Source organism: Rutilus rutilus (assembly GCF_951802725.1).
Source record: "Rutilus rutilus genome assembly, chromosome: 2".
NCBI lineage: Eukaryota > Metazoa > Chordata > Actinopteri > Cypriniformes > Leuciscidae > Rutilus > Rutilus rutilus.
Window position 1 is genome coordinate 9278759 of NC_140210.1, and position 21611 is coordinate 9300369.

At 37.4% G+C, this 21611-nt stretch overlaps 1 protein-coding gene across 1 annotated transcript in view; it reads left to right on the forward strand.

Annotated features, from left to right (window-relative positions):
* Nucleotides 1-21611, forward strand: part of dachb (dachshund b) — a 36337-nt gene that overhangs the window by 10355 nt on the left and 4371 nt on the right. Inside the window, exons 2-7 of the mRNA XM_084396287.1 lie at nucleotides 6895-7010; nucleotides 12155-12274; nucleotides 17421-17540; nucleotides 18957-19126; nucleotides 19562-19703; nucleotides 21416-21487. Coding sequence (XP_084252413.1) covers nucleotides 6895-7010; nucleotides 12155-12274; nucleotides 17421-17540; nucleotides 18957-19126; nucleotides 19562-19703; nucleotides 21416-21487 — 740 coding nt within the window. The remainder of the gene's footprint in view (nucleotides 1-6894; nucleotides 7011-12154; nucleotides 12275-17420; nucleotides 17541-18956; nucleotides 19127-19561; nucleotides 19704-21415; nucleotides 21488-21611) is intronic.

The following is a 21611-nucleotide window of genomic DNA, read 5'->3' on the forward strand; positions in this document are numbered from 1 at the left end:
GCAGGTTAATTATTGTCTCGAAATGAGGAATATGTGCTATTCTTGTAAATATATCTGTAATGCGTACATGAGGAGAGATATTTTGTATAGGTTGAGATCGGTAATCTTAACAGTTGAATGTCACTAAACCTGGTCACATTTCACCCCAAACTCAAAGAAAGAAAAAGTGGAAGGTGCAGGTACTTAAAAATACAACAAAATACAATACACTTGACCACAGAAAAAAAGAGTCGCTGTTTGGATTTAAATAGGCGAATATTTAAAGCAACACTAAAGATTATTTTTTACCTTAAAATAATGTTTCCAAAATTGTTTCAGTGGTTCATCAAGTCGTAACAGGGTGAACGGCACTTCTGCTTTCGCTTTGCGGCCCTATATCTGCACTATGCAAGTTTGCCAGATCGGGTAGCGTTTCTGTAGTTCGAATGAGACATAAGAAACTACAAATTTGACTTGCTTTACGTCAAGCGTTACAATAGTCATTATTTTGTTTTTCTTCGTTTCTGATGTCGCAATACATCATACTTTCATAAAATCATGCAACATACTCTACCTTGTCTGTGGACATCGTTCATTCCAAAGCCGGCGCTGGATAAACAGCGAGCGTGCGCGCGACAGTAGGCTGCGGAAGGCTAAATTATTTACGACAGCGGTAATGGACAATTCCGCTTCCAACCTGTAGGGGGACCGAAGAGGAAAAGTTCTTTGGTGTTGCTTTAAGAGTCTATAGCCGCGTTTCCATTACCCTTCAAATTGCGCAAATTGAAATTGCGAAATGAAAATACGCCCAATGGAAACACGTCAATTTTGCAAAAAATCGCATTTATCGCTCGCATGAGGTGGTTTTTCAGGCAATTCGACAAAGAAATATTTAGCAAAACTCCAATGGAAACAGTTTTCGCGCATTTACAGGTCACCTGACGTAGATGACGCGGTGTGTTTGGACAGAATAAGAGACAGAGTTCTTTATTAAATCCATATAAGACAAAAGAATTACAGGAAAAATGGATTCTAAACCTCAAATAAATGCCACAATCAAGACCTCGAAGCAGATATGAGGGAGAAACACCCAGAAACACCTCATATGTGTCGCTCACAAGTATAATAAGGGTCGTTCCTTACCATTAATGCTTGGAAAACACACATAGGCCTACATCTCCTTCGATTAATAATAATGGCTAGTGCAGTGGCTGAGATATTTACATTTACATTTACATTTATTCATTTAGCTGACGCTTTTATCCAAAGCGACTTACAATTGCTATATATGTCAGAGGTCGCACACCTCTGGAGCAACTAGGGGTTAAGTGTCTTGCTCAGGGACACATTGGTGTCTCACAGTGGATTCGAACCCGGGTCTCTCACACCAAAGGCATGTGTCTTATCCATTGCGCCACACCACCCCCATATAGTACATAAACCTATAGATATAGTACATAAACCTACCAACATCCGTTGCCATGGTTTTTGGAATGATTTAACTAAGTTTTAGTCGCATAACATCGGTTAATGGTAACGCCCTCATTTCGCAATCGTTTTTTGTCGACATTTAGAAAAAAATCGCACCAGTTTTGCGCAAATCTGTAATGGAAATGCCTTATGATTGTGTCATTATTGCAGTGATTATCATGTTTCTATCATGTTATATGTTTGGCAACAGTTCTTCTAACCCTAATTGATGGAGTGTGTGGCTTTTCATTTCTTATGTAGGAAGACACATCATGGCCATATTCCAGGATGACAATGTCAAGATTCATCAGGCTCAGATTGTGAGAGAATAGTTGGGAGGGAGCATGAATAATCATTTTCACACATTAATTTGTCCAGATCTTAAATTAATTGAAAGTCTTTGGGATGTTCTGGAGGAGGCTTTACAGAGTGCTGGACTCTTGCACTGTCAATACAAGATCTTGACCAAAAATGTATGCACCTCTTGATGGAAATAACATCACAACATTTATTTCCAAGGTTTCCTGAATGCTCAAAAACAGATGCAATGTTCTGAGACTTTCACAGACCCGATGCTTTTCAGGGTAATCAACCTTTTTTTCACATTAAGCTGCGATACGAGAAAGTTTTAGTATTGTACTTTTAGTAGTTTTAAAATTGGGACAAATTTTACTTTTTTTTATTTTATACTAAAATTACTTTATTTATTTTAAATAAATATACGTACGTATATATATCTTTGGTCCAAACGCCGTGCGTCACGTCATTCACGATAGAGGCGGATGGAGTTATGAGGTTTGACCGACAGTTTTGAGGATCCAATGGGGATAAAAGGTTTAGTCACAAGCTCTTTTAACAGAAATAATAGAAACAAAATATAGATAGAGTTACAGAGGTAGGCTATAGATACAAGTTTTCCGGCCGACAGCAACGATAATACACAAGTTGAAGATGTTTTATTTTCTTTTAATTTTGGGGTGAAGTGTGACCCGTTTACACGACGTGTTTCCATGAGATTCCACCCTAACAGTTATTGTTAGTGAACGTTTATGAATGTAAAGAGGAACTTCAGTGAGACCTGTGGTCAACGGCTATGACAGCTGTTTGATATCTATCATGGCAATAAATAGAGCTACCCTCTGTGTGTGTGTGTGTGTGTGTGTGTGTGTGTGTGTGTGTGTGTGTGTGTGTGTGTGTGTGTGTGTGTGTGTGTGTGTGTGTGTGTGTGTGTGTGTGTGTGTGTGTGTGTGTGTGTGTGCGTGTGTGTGTGCGCGCTTGAGCTTTAATAATATGTCTTTGATCTCTGGGGAATCCTCCCCTGTCCTCCATCTGCCACCAATCATAGCCGATGACAGAGTATTGATTGAGAAAAGGTTTCCATAGTAACAGGCTCTTGGGTGTGGTCTGATATATGTTTTATGCAGAGATAAAATGTAATAATATAAACATCAATAAATAAAGAGTTATTTTAGTGTTCACGATGATACAGCAAATATTATCAAGATCTCATACAATAGCCCTGAATGTAGGTGAGCAAGCATGTTTAATTAGATTACATTGGAATCAGATAATACTTTATTGTCCACTATACTGTGGGAATTTGTCTTTGGCTTCACAAACAAAACTATATGCGAACAAATTAAACATTATGTATGACAAAAAAAAAAAAAAAAAATAGTATGACAAAGAAAATCACAGTGTCTTTTCAATTAAAATAGATGATACATAAATAGAATAGATTAAGTAAATAATTTTGTGGGATTTATTTTCACATATTAATTAGGCTACATACAGACGTAGTCACACTGTTTTATGTTTTATTTTATAGAAATACAAAATACTAAATGTTAATTATGTATTTTAATGATTTAAAAAACATTTGCAATGCCCACAGGAAGACAGACTAAATACCTGGAAAATCATAACTTATATTGTGATTTATAAAAACACAATCTTGCTTCGGGACCAGAATTGGTGGGGTGCTCATATTTTGCTCATTTATATTCACATTTTTCAAAAGAAAACAGAAAATAAAAATGTGAACTATACATATTGTAACATACAGTAGCAAACTTTGTGAGATCTCTAGATTTTCTTTACGCATAGAATGTTTTACTAAGGATTGATTCACTACCAAACCAATTATGAAAAGTACTATGGTACAGTTAAATCTGTTTACATGATGTTTAAATGATTTTAAACGCAGTCGGCTGATTAATTATAATCGGTGTGCATGCGCTCTTTTTGATGTTGTGAATCAAACCCATGACCTTGGCATTTTTTGCATCTTGCTTTTCCTGTTGAGCTACAGAGATGCAGTCTTATCTGATGCCATGGTGTTGGCATGACAGGCTCGTTTAGCCAGTGTGTTTCCAGTCCATACAATCGGTGCTTCAGTCATTTTTATGAGAGTTTGTGCGCGCTAGTGACCTCTGCATGACTGCATCGCTTCCATCAGCGGCTCATCCTGTCGTTCACTAAAAGAGAGGGATTCTTTTCTCTCTGATAATACAGAACAAAAGAGCTGTTGTCAGTAGATCTGGATTAGCTTTTTTTGTGTTTCCGTGTGTGTGCACAGAAAGACAGAGCGAGAGAAAGAGACGAGTGGTATCAAGAGATCAATGAATGAGCGTCTCCAAAGCTGCATTACTGTAAGCTTTGTAAACAGCGTTCTTCCTTTTGCCTGTGCTTTTAAGAAAGAGGAAACCATTCACACCCCCGTACATCAACACACCGTCCCACACACACTGCACACATTCCTGTTAGGCTGACACAGCGGGTTAGTGGATGTATAAACATTACACACCAGGATGAAAAGAGAGATATGAGCAGCTGAACTGCCGTGGAAATGCTTTTTCCCTCCACTTCTTTCTCTCTGTTGGGATTCTTCTGCGTGTGCTTGTGGCTCTTTTAGGCATCAAACTAATTAAGCGTGCAATAAACAGTCCTTATTGTTTCAAAATCTCGTTGCCTTTTTAAATTTACTGTTTAAAATCTAAACTGCTTGCTGAGACTGTGTTAATACTCGGAGATCTCAAAGGGGCCGTATCAGAGAAAACAGGATTTTCCTTGCTCTTTTAAGACACAAAGTATTACATTTCAGCGCATAACACGCCCTGCACCGTTTACACTACGCTCATGAATAATTCTGAAAATTTCGTGGCTTGTTGAGGAGAGCTTGAGGAGAGAGTGATTAAAAAAGATAAAAGATCCCTAGGGAGGGACCCTAGCCATATAGAGACTTATGACAGCAAACACCCCTCAGAACACCTTAGCAACACCCTGGCAACCATCCACAATAACCTACAATTGTGATAGATTTTCATATTATCTTCAGAAAATGTCAAGGTCTAGTTTAAACAATTAATTCGTAAACCTTCAGGCTTCAAGTACATGTCATTGCCTACTTTTGCATATCAATGCCTTTTTTTGTTGTTGCATTCACTAACTTGAATGACACAACAGAACTATGCTTATATGGGGAAGTCATTTACAATTTAAAGTAATTTAACTGCTAAAGCAAATGTAATAAACAAAAATGAAAAGAAACCTTAAATAACATTTTAAGTTTAATTTACAGTAATATTTGGGGGAAAATGTACAAATAAAAATGCGGTTACGCTTTATTTTAAGGTGTCCGTGTTCAAGTGCACTGAAGAGTATAGTACTGATTAATAATTAACTGGTTAGGATGAGGGTTTGGCTTAGGGTTAGCTGCATGTAATTATGCATAATTTATAGTTATTGCTATAGTAACTTTATGTAACTTGTAACAAATAAAAAATGCCACTGGTTCATTCCAGCTCACTGTACGTCAATGTCATTTTCTTGTGACTCACATAGGGGTTCATGATTGTTGCTCTATCAGAGGAGAGATCACAGTCTTGTCAGCGACTACCATTGCCGCATAAATCAAAGGAGGGATGTTAAACTCAGTCTGTTTCCCTGTCAGTCACGGGCCTCTGTTTAAAGGTCTTTCTCTTTTTTTCTCCCACATTCTTCCAGGGCAAAAGCCCCTCAGTGTCTTTTAACCTTTGACTGCTCAGAGATTGTGCCTCTCTCCCTGAGATGAACCTTTGGAGTAATAAACAAAAGCAAGACAGGCAAGAAAAGCTACCGGCTGTCCTCTCTCTTTCTCCTCCTGTTACCCGTACTGACAGGGCACCCTATTTATTATTTTTCGGCTATTTTAACAGATTTTGAAGGTTGCTTTATGGGGGTTGTTCATATCCCATGATTGACAGGTGACAGACACAGTGCAATGTTAAAACTACTTGCATATCTTCAAGGGAAGAACTAATGGGAAAAGCAAAAGCATCCCCGTAGAAGCATACAGAACAGTCTGAATCTGAACCTTCAGAATGAATTTCTTGCTTTGACCTTTATAACGCCTTTCAAGTTAGAAGTCTGAAACCTCAGTATGTTCACCTCATAACTTTATCTTAAGTTTCCTCTGATACTCCCCATAAATCATTTGAAATATCTATATGATTTACTGAAAGGGCTCTCTTGTGTGACTAACATTTAAATTGTTGACCATGAAGACCACTAACATTCATAAAACAGTCTCATATTTATGTTAAGTGTATATACGCTACTGTTCCAAAGTTTGAGGCCTGTATGATTTTTATAAATAAATACATCCTTTTATTCAGCAAGGATGCATTCATTTCTTCAAAAATATTGTAAAGACATATATAATGTTACAAAAATATGAAATATTTCTAATATATATATATGTGACCCTGGATCACAAAACCAGTCACAAGTCGCACGGGTATATTTGTGGCAATAGCCAACAATACATTTTATGGGTCAAAATTATCGATTTTACTTTCATGCCAAAAATGATTAGGCTATTAAGTAAAGATCATGTTCCATGAAGATATTTTGTAAATTTCCTACCATAAATATATAAAACATTTATTTTTGTGGGTGAATGCAGCACAATCGCGAACATAAATGGACATCTTTAAAGGCGGTTTTCTCAATGTTTCGATTTTTTCTGATGTTCAGATTCCAGATTTTCAAATAGTTGTATCTCGGACAATGTACTATCCTAACAAACCATACATCAATGGAAAGCTATATACATCATATATATATATGTTTATATATATATATATATATATATATATATATATATACATACAGTATTAAGCAGCACAGCTGTTTTCAACATTGATAATTATTAGAAAGGTAAAATATTTTCTTGGAATTTTGCTAGATTTAATGCAAAACTTATCAGTGGTGACCATGTAAGTTTGGAATGCTAGAAAATAAAAAATAAAAAAGTTTTTTTTTGCAGATTACGTAAAACATACTTTTGTATTATTTGCTTTTAATGCGTTTCTATTTTTCTCTGGTTCTCTGAGACATCCTCTCGTCTGTCCCTGTTGTCCTTAATAATGGGCACATACTAATGTCTGTTTACACCCTCCACAGCTCTCGTCCAGGCCGCCCTCCAAAGCGTTCCTATGGGGCCAGTGCACAAGAAAGCCCCAGAATCCTCCACCACAGAGCAAACAGCCTTCTGTCTCCAGCCCTGCTGTCACCCACAGGTAAACCCAACCGTACACACACCCGGCTCGCTTTTCACCACGTTCAGTGCACTGTAAATTTAGATGAGCCTCAATTTACTCACTCGCAGCCCCCTTCAACACATATGAAAAGTATATGCTTAAATCACTCCCTCCTCTGCTGTCCTTCTGCTCATCTTTCATTCTCTCTCCCTTTCTGCCGCTCTGTTCGGTCATCTTTCATGCACCTTCTTTTACGGGTGACAGTGATGAATGACACACCCCAGCGGGATCACTCATCCATCTGTTCATCCCTCTCCATTCCCCTCTTCCTCTCACTGGCCAAAAGCCTCACATTCCCCGTCCTCTCTTCTCAAATCTACTGTATCACATTGGGAAGGGTGGATGCTAAAAATGTGCTGAAATTTGCCCAAAGAAATGTCTTATTTCCGCCAGAATCAGGGGTGTAGCAGTCATTATACCTGGAGGGGACATGTCCTTCCCACTTTCAGACAATTGTGGCTTATTTTCAGGAAACTTTTTTTTTTTTTTTTTGCTAGAAAATCTGGAAAGTGAAATTTACTTTTTATATATTTTTTCTGAATTTTAAAGGAATCCCACCTCAGATCCAAAGTACCTGATTCAAACATAGATTTTATGGTCTATACTTAAAATTTAACTTTTAATCCTGCAGGTGGTTATACCAATAGTTATTTGTCATATATATATATATATATAGGCCTATATATTTGTACTGTATATGTGTGTGTGTGTGTGTGTGTGTGTGTGTATATATACATGCATACATACATGGACATGATTTGTGCCACTGTTACATTTTATTTATCATTAAAATAAATATATTATTTTTAATAATTATTTGTAATTATTATTTAGATTTATTTTAGTATAGTTTTTGTTGTTGTTGCAGGGTAAAGATCAGAAAATAAGTAAATACCATTACACACAGCAGTGTTTTTAGTATTGTTTGTATACTATTATAGTATTTAATACAAATTTTTAATGTTTGGATTTGATTTTTATATTTTCAGTTTTCATTTTAATTAAGTTATTTAGTTAGAAAAGTTTGTCATTTTATTACGTTTCTTCTCTTTTTTTAGCTTTTTTTTCTCTTTATTTATGTATTAGTCATTTTAGTACCTGAACTTATTTTATTTCAGTTAGTTTCAATTAACAAAAACAATTTTTAAAGCTGTATTTGTACTTTTAGTTAACAATAGCAAAACTGGCACCACACCACATTATCTACACAGTACTTTTCCCCCTGTAACTGAGTGGAATTATTTAGCTTGATGAGGCCAATACAAGTAAACAGTAAAATAATTAGCCTTATTTCACTGTGGTCAAAATAATAGCACAAAAAGAACCCCCTTACAATCTCTCTCTCTCTCTCACACACACACACACACATACACATTGATACACCTATTATTATGAAGACACTCCGTAGGCGTAATGGTTTTTATACTGTTCTATTCTATCCCCTTTCACTAACCCTACCCCTAAACCCACCCACCTACCCCTAAACCCATCACAGAAAACTTTTTTTTACATTTTTAATTAATAAAACATTATTTAGTATGTTTGTTTTTTTATGCCATTTTAATTACGAGGATTCAGGAAATGTCTCCACGTTTACTTAGTATTACCAGTGTAACACCCATGTCCTCATAAATCATAAACATTCACACACACAAAGTTGTGGGGTCACCATGGAGGATGCGCTAGACTGTGCAGTGATATTCTGCCATGTTTGAGCGGTTACCGTGGAGATGTCACTTAGAGTCTTGGCATCGTCAAGTGCCAGATGTCAGGACTCATTAGGAATGAGAGTAGGGCAGTTTGCTGTGATTTGCCAAGTGCTCAGTCATTGTTTAGGGCTATGACAGTAAGGTAAAAAAAAAAAAAACACACGCACACAAAAAACATGGTGCCATCAGTTGAGTGAATCAATGATTCTGTTCTAACAGCATGATACAACAGGCCAGCAAACACAGTGGAGACATGACAGTATTTTGCTTTGCTTCCATATAAGAAAATCAGAAATGTATTTAATATCTTAATTAAGATGCTTCTCTGATTGTTTGCCTGAGAAAAAAAAAAATCAGAGTAATCTCTAATGTGTTTCTTTAGAGCTTCAGAAGTGATCTCAAAAATGTCTCAAACTGTGTTTAGGTTTGCTAAAGAAGATACTGTGCAATCAAATGTTTGGAAGCTTGTTTCTGCCACAAAATAAAATTGCAACTTTTTATCTATCTTAATTCTGACAATTTTTTCTCGCAATTGCAAGTTTATATCTCACAATTCTGAGGGGAAAAAAGTCACTTACCTTGAAAAAACCCAATTACCCTGTTTATTTTTTATTCAGTGGCAGAAACAAGCTTCCATACAAATGTCAGGTATTTCAAAATGAAACATTAATTTTCCATATATTATTAAATGAACAGCTATACTATATAGTAATTGCCTCAAGATTTTCTTCTGGGATCTGAGGTATGTGACAATAGCATGGATTTTGTTTCTGAAAGATTGGCAAGTAATATTTGACTTTGACATTCATTTAAATCTTTTATTTTCATATTCTCTAATCTCCAACTGCTTCAAAATGGCCTCGTTGGCATGTTTTGGAATTTTTGGGATTGTTTATGACAGGGGAATGACAGACAGCAGGGGGTGGTGCCGAACGAGTGAGAGGAGAGGAGAAAATACAGTTTTTGATTTCCATATGATAGGTTAAAATGTTTTCTAAAAGAAAACAGTTCATTTGTGAAATATTATTACAATTCAAAATGAATGTTTTTTGTTAATATATTTTCAAATGTAATTTATGCCTCTAATGGTAAAGCTGAATTTTCAGCATTATTACTCCATAATATTCAGATTTGCAGCTCAAGAAACATTTTTCACTGTTATCGATGTTGAAAACAGTTTTTTGCTGCTTAATATTTTTGTAGAACCTGCAATAAATTCTTTCATGATTTTTTGATTTATAGAAAGTTCAAAAGTTTGAAATAGAAATCTTTTGTAACACTGTAAATGTCTTTATTGATATTGATCAATTTAATGCATACTTGATGAATAATGAATTATAATAGTACATTGTACATGTATAACACTATGTTTGTACATGTGTGTATATGGCTTATCATTCTCTCACTGTCTGGAATATTTCACCCCAAAAAAAAGAAAATTCTGTTCTTTCAAATTCTATGATTTTAAACATGAAAATCAAGTGGAAATATTTAGCAGAATGTCCCAGCTGCTCTTTACCATAAATCAAAATTGACCGGTGAATAACATTATTGCAAAGCTCCATAAAATGACAAAAAGTACCATAAAACTAGTAAAAAAAAAAAAAAAGCATGATCTTAACTATTCTCATGGTGTGTGGCTGTGACCTGTGAACTTTAGAGTGCACCATTGGAGTTCAAGGAATAGAATTCCTCCCTCAGGACAGTCTCACTTCACATGAACGAGCGGTTTCCTTCTTGTCAAACAGCCTACGTAACTCAACTCAAGTCTCTGAAGATTATTTTCCCATGAGCCCACAGTGAAGCTCATGCAACAGTCAGCGTTTACATAGAGATATTGAAGTCACGATTAGCCAAGCTGTCCATGCTCTCCTAAGGGAATATGCCGGTCTGTACTTGTGTCTATGTGTGTGTGCACGTTAATGGTCTATTGTTTTTTCTCCTTCTCAGCAGTCAGCATCACCTGCACTTTTCTTTTCCTTTGTCACAATCGTGACCTTGTCAGATGCAATACACTCGCTCACCCGAGCACATATGCAAAAACATACAGGCACACACACACACACCATCACATGCACAGTGGACATCTCTAGAGTTGCAGGATCGCGTGTTGAAAAATCTGAACTACAATGAGAGAGGCAGCAATTCTAACATCAATCACTGGTCCAGAGCATTGACCGTCTGTCACTAATCAATACTTTGTTATTTTTTTTTAACCTTTTTTTTTTATATAGTATCCAGGGTAACCAAGGCCAGAGCTCTCAGGCTGGCTAATTGCTGGTAGTAGGAGGAGTTATAAGTGATTGATTGGCAGATGGCTATTTCTTGGACGACTTCCATGATATGTTCTCTGTCCAGCTAACAGAGTTATTTCAGGTCCCTTATCACACTGCGACCCTCCAGTTGCTCTGAATAAAACTCTGCTGATGACAACATCCATTCACTGTCAACTAAGGAATTTATTGCTGTAATTTTTAGTTTAATGTGCTTCATAAATAGCACATCTCTTAGCAGCCTGAAACCAGTATATTAAGATTTTCAAAACCAAAAAGAGAAGCATATTTTTTTCTCTTTCGAGTTGTCAATAAAAATAGAAAGAGATTGGATAACTACCTGGCAAAGTTTGGAATATTAAAGATTTATAATAATGTTTTTATGTCTTATGGCCACCAAGACTGCATTTATTTGCTGAAAAATACTGCAATATTGCAGAATATTATTACAATTTAAAATAACTGTATTCCACTTCAGTATATTCTAAAATGTAATTTGTTTCTGTGATGTCAAAGCTGAATTTTTGGCATCATTACCAGTGCCACATGATCCTTCCGAAATCATTTTAATGCTGATTTGAATTTGATTGATCGCTCAAATATTAATAATGGTTCTTATCATTATTATCACTTTACTGTCAGTTTTGATCAATTTTATGTGCCCTTGTTGAGTAAAAGTATTAGTTTCTTTAAAACAATGTTTTTACTTACCCCAAACTTTTGAATGGCAGTGTATCAGTGTATCATACAGAGTAAGTACAATCACAGGAATACATGACATTTTAATATATATATAATTGTAATAATATTTCACAATATTACTGTTTTTACTGCATTTTTTATCAAATAAATGCAGCCTCGGTTAGCATAAATACACTTTTGACCAATAGTGTATATGCAGTATAAAATAGATTTGAATGGAAAAGCTTAGATTATGTGGTCTTATAGCATTTTTTTTGCATTTGATTGGATAAAATCTTGGCAAATCTGAGCTCAGTTTGAGATATTGTTAAGATCTCAGCTGAAACTGTTCTGAAGACACAAGAAGCCTCCATTTGATTACGTCATTGCTGTGTGGGAGAAACAAGTGAGATGTGAGTGTTTCATGTACTGAGTTATTTGTGATATCATTGTATTGCAGGTCTAACAACAATGGCTGAAGCTTTGAAGATACAGAAGATGAAGATGATGATGACTCTACACAAGGCCCATAATGGCTTAGAATTTGATTCAGATGAGCTCAACTGTAATACAGATACAGGTATGGGGTGTGCTTTCACTATTTGTTTGTTAAGTTTGCTAAGTGTTATGTTAAAGGCAGCTTGTTTAAAGTGCAATCTGTAGATGTGCCAGACAGATGGCCTTGCAATAGTAACCTGGGCCTTTTGGGTGAGATGAGCCCCATCACAGAGCTCGCTCAAGGGGCCCATGTTGCAGGGCTGTGCTTGGTTTACAGAGACTAATGGTGACATTAATGACTGCTGCCTGACTGTGCATTTAGAGAAGACCAACAACGGACAGGAGAATAGTTAATCGTACACCAGCCTTAGAGATGAAACAAGACATTTGGTGCAGAGGTGCTTGTGTTTGTGCATATGCATATGCTGTGTTGTATATGCACAATATTTGTGTGTGTTTCTATGCATAAGAAGATACATCATTTGTGGTTTTATGATTTTTATATTTATTTTTAATTTGATTTACACTAGATCTAATAATACACATTTATTTATATTTAATTATATTTGTTTTGTCTAAATATATTTATCTATATTTCTCAGCTGTCTCATGTGGTATAATACAGTATTACTGTGATATTATACAATTAGTGTTGTATAAAATGAGACAGGTTTTTTTTTCAGGATTCTATGATGAATAAAACATTTATTTGAAATAGAAATATTTTGTAACAAAACAATCTTTAGACACTTTACTGACACTTTTGATCAATTTAATGCATTTTTGCTGGAAAGTTTATTTTAAAACAAATCTCACTGACACCAGTGTTTGGAATATTGCATTTTTTTAGTGTTTGCATTAAGCAAGACTTGCTAGACAGATTTTCAGGCATCACATGAAATCTTGAGTCCTCAAACACAGCTAACTGTGGCTAAAACTAACACAGATAATGTGAACTTCAAAGGCCACTCTCACAAGTGTTTAGGAGGAAGAGAGCGCAGCGTTCCTAGTGAGAACAGCTGTGGACAAGCAGAATTTAGGAGGGAAGAAAAAAAGGCCTTCATCAGAAAGATGGAATGCAGTCAAGGAAAATCAGCATCAAGGATGACATCAGAAGAGAAGAGAGAGACAGTGAGAGATACTTTTTTCCCCCTGCGTTGACAAGTTGAAAGAAAAATTCCATGCATTATTTAACAAGATGGCCGAAACCTGTCATACGGGTGATTGCCTGCGTTAACAGAAACAGGTGTGAGATGTGCGCACATACGGGTGTATGTTAGCACATGTGTGCTTGTTTTTACGTCCGCGTGCGCTTAGCAGGGAAGTCGTGTCTAGTGTACGCACACATTATCTGTTTGCACATCTTTCCCTGCAAGCATATGGTCAGCATTTTTGGATCTTCACCCGTCCACCCCCTTTCTCTCTCTCTCATCTTGTCTGTTTGAAGTTGCCCTCGTTTTTTTTTAGGATGCTGTTTAAATCAGTAGTTTTTTGTGCAGGCAATGTTTGTGTGTGTGTTTTGGTGACAGCAATCATGTAGAAACACACAAATCTGTTCTAGTTGACTTTTAAAGCATTTCGCACTTGATCAAACAGTCTAGACAAGCTGACCATCTGGTGTTTATTAATTACTAGGATACTAATTACTATAATTAATTACTGGCCAAAAATACTCCAAAGTGAGAAATAGCCATTTTTGTGAGAAAGTTTTACCTTGTTTTGACCTTGTCATAGAGGCTCTTTTTTCCCCTCATTAAAGGTCCCGTATTGTACACCTTTCTGAAGTTTTATTTTAAATTTTGATGTCCTTAAGAATACATATTTGCGTATATTATAAGTACCAAAAACCATCTCAATATATTTTTACAGCTCCTTTCTCAGGAGCTCTGCCAAGAACAGGTCGATTTTGGCCTGTCTACTTAATATTCATAAGCCTCTCTTCTGAATGGCCTGTTGTTTTCTGAGTGACGCACGGCCAGGCCAATCACAGCTACTACGTGCATGGTTTGGCATGACAGAAATAGCGCAAAGTGCGCTCCCTTTTCCTAAAAAGCTTACATCTCAGTTCATCGCGATCTCACAAAGCTCCGTTATTATCAATGAAGCTGACTGCACAATAAATCTTTCATAATGTCAACACTTCGTTTGTTGCGAAGGATTTGCCAGCATGCAGAATTCAGCACTGAACAAAAACTCAGTTTCGAGCGGTGAGTGGATTCTATCTTAAATGCATCTCATTGGCCATTGCGTTCAAGAAATCAACACATATGTCTGTGATTGACATTGCTCAACACATGTTATAAAAAGAAACTCGTTCTGGCCTGTTAAAGGGGTCATATAGTGCCATTTTTGTACCAGTTATTATGATTCTTTAGGGTCTAAATGAAAAGTTTGTTATACACTTTAATTATAAATTCTCATTAGTATTGTAAGAAAACACTCATTTTACCTGGTCAAAAACAGCTCTGTTTTCAGCACGCCGTTTAAGTGCATGTGTCTTTAAATGATAATGAGCTTTGCCCACCCCGCCCCTCTGTTCTGTGCGTACACAGTTTGTAATAACACAATAACCATAACGCGTTGTTCATTATAAACTTGGGATTATGAATTATATTGAGAACGTTGTACATAGAAAACATGCCGTAATGTACCCTGAGTGTAAACCTTAGCCGCATTCATCGTGAAGCGTGCAAGGGATTTGCAAAGATTAATATAAAGGTTAATAAAACGTTACACTCACTTCTTCTGGAGGTGCAGCAGGAACACGAATAGTTGGTACCGATCCTTTTTTCAGGAGCAGCTTCTTAGCAAAACCAGCTTAGTACTGACCCTCGTTTATAAAGCAGTCTGGTGAGAAATGATTCGCGCAAACATGAAAGCATTGACGTTGATCGTGGGGAATATTCCCTTCGAAAACAAACTCAGCCACTGCGTCTTCAGCGGTTCGGATTTAGGAACATCAAAATGACTGCTGTGTTCGTTATTACACCCAAGAACAGAACACCACAATCGCGTAGACGCCATTCTGCTCCAGTGTATCAACAATGGCGGACTATGATGCGGGGTCTGTGTTGAAACGCTGCTGTCAATTAACAATCGTGGGAGGAGGGTCCGACCGTGTGACGTCTCGATTTTTAGACGGGGGAAAACATATAAGGAGATTAAAAACAGACCACCGGATGGATTTTTATCATTATATGATGGTTGTGTACAGGCACTGCCAACACACATTTCAGTACAATCAACTTGCAAAAGTGCATGTATCATTATATGACCCCTTTAATCGTTTGTATTTAGTTCAAGTTATTCTTGTTGCTTTTGTGCAACATATGAATAACAATTTATTTGTTTTTAGATGTTTTATTTTTTAGATATTTATATTTTGCGGGAGTCCCGCGAATCGTTTTATTCTCCCGCAACCCGCACACACACGAGCACCTTACGCACACACTCGGCCATCAAATCTAGTCCCGCGCCGCACTCTGTTGCATTGGGTCCCGCGGGAGTGCAGGTCTCCTACATTCATCGGCTGAATAGCATTTTCTCGACATGTCTCCGTGTTGTTGTTGCTCGATCAGCAACGATGTTGTCTGGGGGTTGGGCAAAAGAAGGGAGGGACGTGGGCAGTGCTCGGGGTGGAGACTGAAGGCGGTGAGTAGTTCTGACATCACATTTTTACGGAAGTCACAGAGGCTCGTGAAAAGACACAGCTACTTTATGCAGGCTGTGTGCATTTGTCAGTGGATTGACTGTTTTGAAACTTATATGGTAGTTACATAGCCCCTAGACCTCTTTTATCATGAAAAAATCCAGGAAATTTCATTTTTGACAATATGGGACCTTTAAGTGGTAGAACGTACTGGTCGCGACATTTCTGCGAAGTGATATCATGTATCATCCGATGTTGCATTAAAAACTTTAATTGTAAATTGTGCGCCGAGTGGGTTCCAAACATGGCACACGCCCTTCTTTTAATGAAAATCTATGGGATTTGTGGCCTGTTTCATCATCCACCAGGTTAAAATAATCTGTCTATCTTGAATAACATGCACTTATGAATCACAATCACAGTAAGGCCAGGAATGTTTATTAAAAAGTTGTCTTTTATTAGGAAACCTTTTATTTCATGTTGACCATTTCTAGACAGATCTGCCATCATATTTCTTCTACCATCCTTTCAAAACGTCAGTAATCCAAACCAAAGCTGTTCTAGACATCCACCCAAAGCTGAAAGCTGTTTCTATTTGAGTACTTGACACAAGAGAATATACCGTATGCACGTGTGTGTACGTGTGCATGTTTGTTATAGTTTTAGTGTTTGGCAGCACAGCTGCAGCTCTTGTTGTCTGATTGCTCCTGCTTTCCCTCCTCTCATCCATCTTCATCTGTCTGATTACTGTGAATTTGCACCCTCTCACTTACGTTAGAACAGTCCTACAAGATATGTGAGCGTGTGTTGACACTAGTCTTGATTTCCATGGACGTGCAGATCGTCGCACAGATGGCCGCTCTATTGTACGGTATTTATGTCATGGTGAAGGGCCCAGGTTGCGAAGCTGTCGTGGTGTTGTAATGCAACTGCAGTGTTGTGTTGTGGTGTAATGAGAGAGCTTATTGTTTTTAATCAGGTTATTTTTGTGCGGTCGTGTGAAGACCTTATTGGCTGGAGTATGTGAAAGTCTTAAGGGGACCGACTTCATCCTGCGTTATCATTGATTCCTTTGCCACAATCTGCCACCTAAACACCATCTGCTCTCATGGCACTGACATGAATGCTGATGATAGATTATTTCAGTTCATTGTTACTGCTGGTCCCTGGGCAACATACTATGTATTATTTCTTTATTCACTACAATTAACATAATATGCATATATTATAGTATTCTGATAACTTTTTTTAACTTACATTTTTTAAGTTGAACTCATTTAATTAGTCTGAGCACATTTGTGTGTGTATGGTTAAATGTGCACTTAAAGTTCACTTACTTTTAACAAACTCAGTAATATTAGTCACTATCTTGCAAGTTATTTTTGGTTTCAAAGTGCAATAAGGCTATAAAAATAAAATGAATTGGCTATTTCACAATGACATTACATCCACACCAGTAGGTGTCAGTATAAAGTCTAATCCCACAGTGACTACTTCTGAATTCTGGTATCTGCTTAGTATATGTATGTGTATATATTTTGTGGATTTGACTATTTCATACTCTTTTGTAATTAAACAGGATGTAGCGGTTTGTCCTGGGAGAGAGAGAAACATTCATCACCTGCTTCAGAGAAAACACAGCACAGCTTGAACAACTCTCAGCTCAACTCTCTCCAACACACCCATCTACTGGCCAACAGTGAGTATTAACCATTCACTTGCACACCCTGATGTGTTTAAAGGGGTAATTCAACCCAAAACAAAGATTCTGTCAGTATTTTCTTACCCTCATGACGTTCCAAACCTAGGACTTTTTCTATGTTCTATTAATGGGAAGCTTTCAAGCTTAAAGTGACATGTGAAGGCCAAGTATGGTAACCAATACTTGGAATTGGTCCTCTTAACCTATCTAATACAGTTAACCCGTTTAATTAATCTTTGCTACAGCTACAGAAGTGACTTTCTCTTTGTGTTTTGTTCTTTGATTAAAGCCGGGTACACATTGGATGATTTTGGCCGTCTGAGACTAATTTTGAGAATCCTAAAAGATTCCTCTGATCCCGTTCCAAAATCTGAAGTCTTTGATCGCTAGTTTTTAGTCTTTGTTCGCCGACAGCCAATTAATGACCATTGCGATAAAACTGACACACAATGCTGCAGTGTGGCTTCTCCTAAGACAGCCGTCAAATGAAAAACCAATAGGAGCGCAAAACCTGATGATGCATTTAGTGAGACAACAACAAACCTCACTTGCTTTTTTTGAGAAGACGTGATCAAAATTAACGCTAGAGACTGTTTTTGTTTGCTAGCAACCATTTCTATCCCGCATGTAAATGCAGCTCACAGTCACTGAACGTGTCACGGATTGATGATGTAAAACTCGGATGTCCGTTTTTAACACGTCTTGACTGCCGTACGGTCTGACAACTGAGATCCCAGAGTGTGACATGGTTTACAGCGAGGATCATGTTCGTACAGTCTTACAAGCAACAGTCATAAAGGACTATTAAAAATCGTACAGTGTGCACCCGGCTTAAAATTAATGACACAGACAGCAGCGGGAATATTAGGCTTTTGTCACTTTAAGACTGAATGCACGGATCCAGTATAATGATACGCATCTGTTTTCTTTCTCAATTGTTTGTTTACATAAGCCATAAGCAACTGTTTTACGAGGATACTCGACGAGACGGCATTTTGAAGTTCAAGCACAAATAAATGAATGGAGTTCGGTGCTCCGAATTGAGTTCTTTCACGTCCTCTTGCGCTCGAATGTTTAAACTGACAGGACCTAAAAATTATAAACTTTCACTCTATGACGGTTAAACTTTGCAGTTAATCCGAGAATCACGAGCGTTTTGAACCGTGATACCTGGTCCGTACAGATCAACTACGATCCCGATACTTGACATCGCTCATCCTGTGATGCGACTATCGCAGATGCGCACTTCGCGATATCAATGCTAAAATGGTATATCATGTAGCCCTAAAAAGCATAATAAAAGTAGTCAATATGATTAAAATCCAAGTCTAATCTGAAGACATTCAATAGATTTGTGTGATAAACAGACCTAAATGTATGTGGTTATTCCATGATTCTTTCTTCTCTGCATAGGACTGGACCTGCCCTTCATGATGATGCCCCATCCCCTGCTTCCTGTTGGACTTCCTCCCGCCTCTGTTGCCATGGCTATGAACCAGATGAACCACCTTAATACAATTGCCAACATGGTTGCCAGTGCACAGGTGCACAGCCCCGTCTCCAGGCCGACATCTGCCATCAAGGTAGGACATGCTGTACACACCAGACACTAAAACACACACATATACTCCAAGAGCTCTTTTGCTGCAAGGTCATCAGGGATTTTTCACACAGTTCTCACTTGAGTTTATTTATTTTGAGTCACTTAAAGCAATTTGCTGGTCCACTTGGTCTAAAGGGGTCCAAACTGCTTTAGGGACTTGTGTTGTGTTGCAAAACACAGCTTGACTATTAAACTAGCTTCACCACAAAGCTGTATCTGGAAAAAAAGTTGATTTTATTTTTTATCACTACTTTACGATTATATGAACCTCAAGCCAATCTGACTCTCTGATGGATTTCAGACAAACTGGGCTGATGAAGATGTGCTGTCATGTGGGGAGAGTTTCTATGGGTGTATAGTTGTTTACAGGACTGAACTTTTTATGTGTATTTTTTTATTTTTTTATTTTTTTCAGCAAGAGTGTTTTGAAGAGAGTCCCTCTTTGACACCATCCGTTGAGGGAATTGTTCCTCAGAAAACTGAGCCCTCACCTCAACTAAGCAGTTCAGTTCCCAGCAGCCCCACACACCCTTACACACACTCTCCTCAAAAAACAGGTGAGTTAATCAGTATGGCTGTCAAATGAATTAATGATATGCTGAGTAATCAATTGTATTTATTATAATTGATCAAACTATCCATCAATATTTGCTGAGTCAATCCCTCAAATGCACAAACACTGTTTGGGGTGAGTAAATTTTTTGAAAGAAATATGCTTTTATTCAGCAAGTATGCATTAAATTGATCAAAAGGAGAGTAAATACATTTGTGTTGTTACAAAAGTTTTCTATTTCAAAGAAATGCTGTTTTTTTTTAAACTTAAAAACTTAAGAAAAATAATCAGAAATGTTTCTCGATCACCAAATGTAATGTATATTAGAATGATTTCTGAAGGATCATGTGACACTGAAGACTGGAGTAATGATGCTGAAAACTCAGCTTTGCCATCACAGGAATAAATTACATTTTAGAATATATTAAAATAGAAAACAGTTATTTTAAATTGTAATATTATTTCACAACAATACTGTTTTTACTGTGTTTTTGATCAAATAAATGGAGCCTTGGTGAGCATAACAGACTTCTTTCAAAAACACAAACATTTGAGTAATAGTGTAACTCAAAGACATTATTGTGCCATATGAAGGACAATAGGCCATGTTCCACTTAGAACATCTTGGAATCCTAGAACATCTCAACACCAGCAGCCATATCTCCCTGTAGCCCAAGACTGGTTGCCCACTGAAGCTAAGCAGGGCTGAGCCTGGTTAGTACCTGGATGGGAGACCTCCTGAGAAAACCAGGTTGCTGCTGGAAGAGGTGTTAGTGAGGCCAGCAGGGGGTGCTCACCCTGTGGTCTGTGTGGGTCCTAACGCCCCAGTGTAGTGACGGGGACACTATACTGTCAAAGAGCACCGTCCTTCGGATGAGACGTTAAACCGAGGTCCTGACTCTCTGTGGTCATTAAAAATCCCATGGCATTTCTCGTAAAGAGTAGGGGCGTAACCCCGGTGTCATGGCCACACACCATTGGCCCTTACCAATCATGGCCTCCTAATAATCCCCTTACATTGAATTGGCTCTATCACTCTCTCTCCTCTCTCCACCTATATCCGGTGTGTGGGGAGCGCACTGGCGCCGTTGTACTGTGGCTGCCGTCGCATCATCCAAGTGGATGCTGCACACTGGTGGTGGTTGAGGAGAGATCCCCTGACATGATTGTAAAGCGCTTTGGGTGTACAGTAGTACATATGAAAGCGCTATATAAATGCCCGATTCTATTCTATTCTATTCTATCTAGAATCCTGTAGTAACTGCATGGCAATATGATAAAAACCACTCAGGACACCTTAGCAAATGCATATCAGTGCCCTGGGCTGGCAACCACCAACAACACCCTAGCATAGTACCACGTATATATATACTTGTATATATAATTTTTTCCCCCCAGAAAATGTAATAATTTAGTTTCTGAATTTTAGTGGATTTATGGAGACCCAGTTATTGTGGTTAGCATCTTCATCTTGAAATGTGATATTGCTGTTGTTTCATAATATCTTGCGTATAATGTCCATAGTAAACAACATTATATGATTTGCATTGAGAGAAAAAAGATGTTACTGTAAACTAATCAACAAGCCTTGCAACGATTCTGGTTGCATACACAATAACAGCACAAAGCAATATGTGTTTGTAATAGTCTGTGCTACTCGGAAACTTCTCGTTTCATTTATCTACTGTCTTTTTGTATTTCTTTCTCTCTCTGCAGCATATGACGTTCACGATGAACAAAGGGAGATTGACTCAGCTCTGCATATGAACAGACTTTCCAACAACAGAGGTGCATTTTCTCAACATAAACAATATTCGATTTAAAATAACAAAATTTCATATAACATTACATAAAAGCCTCTGACCTTCTCTGCTCTCATTATAGTTCAATTATTACACAGAGCCTTTATATT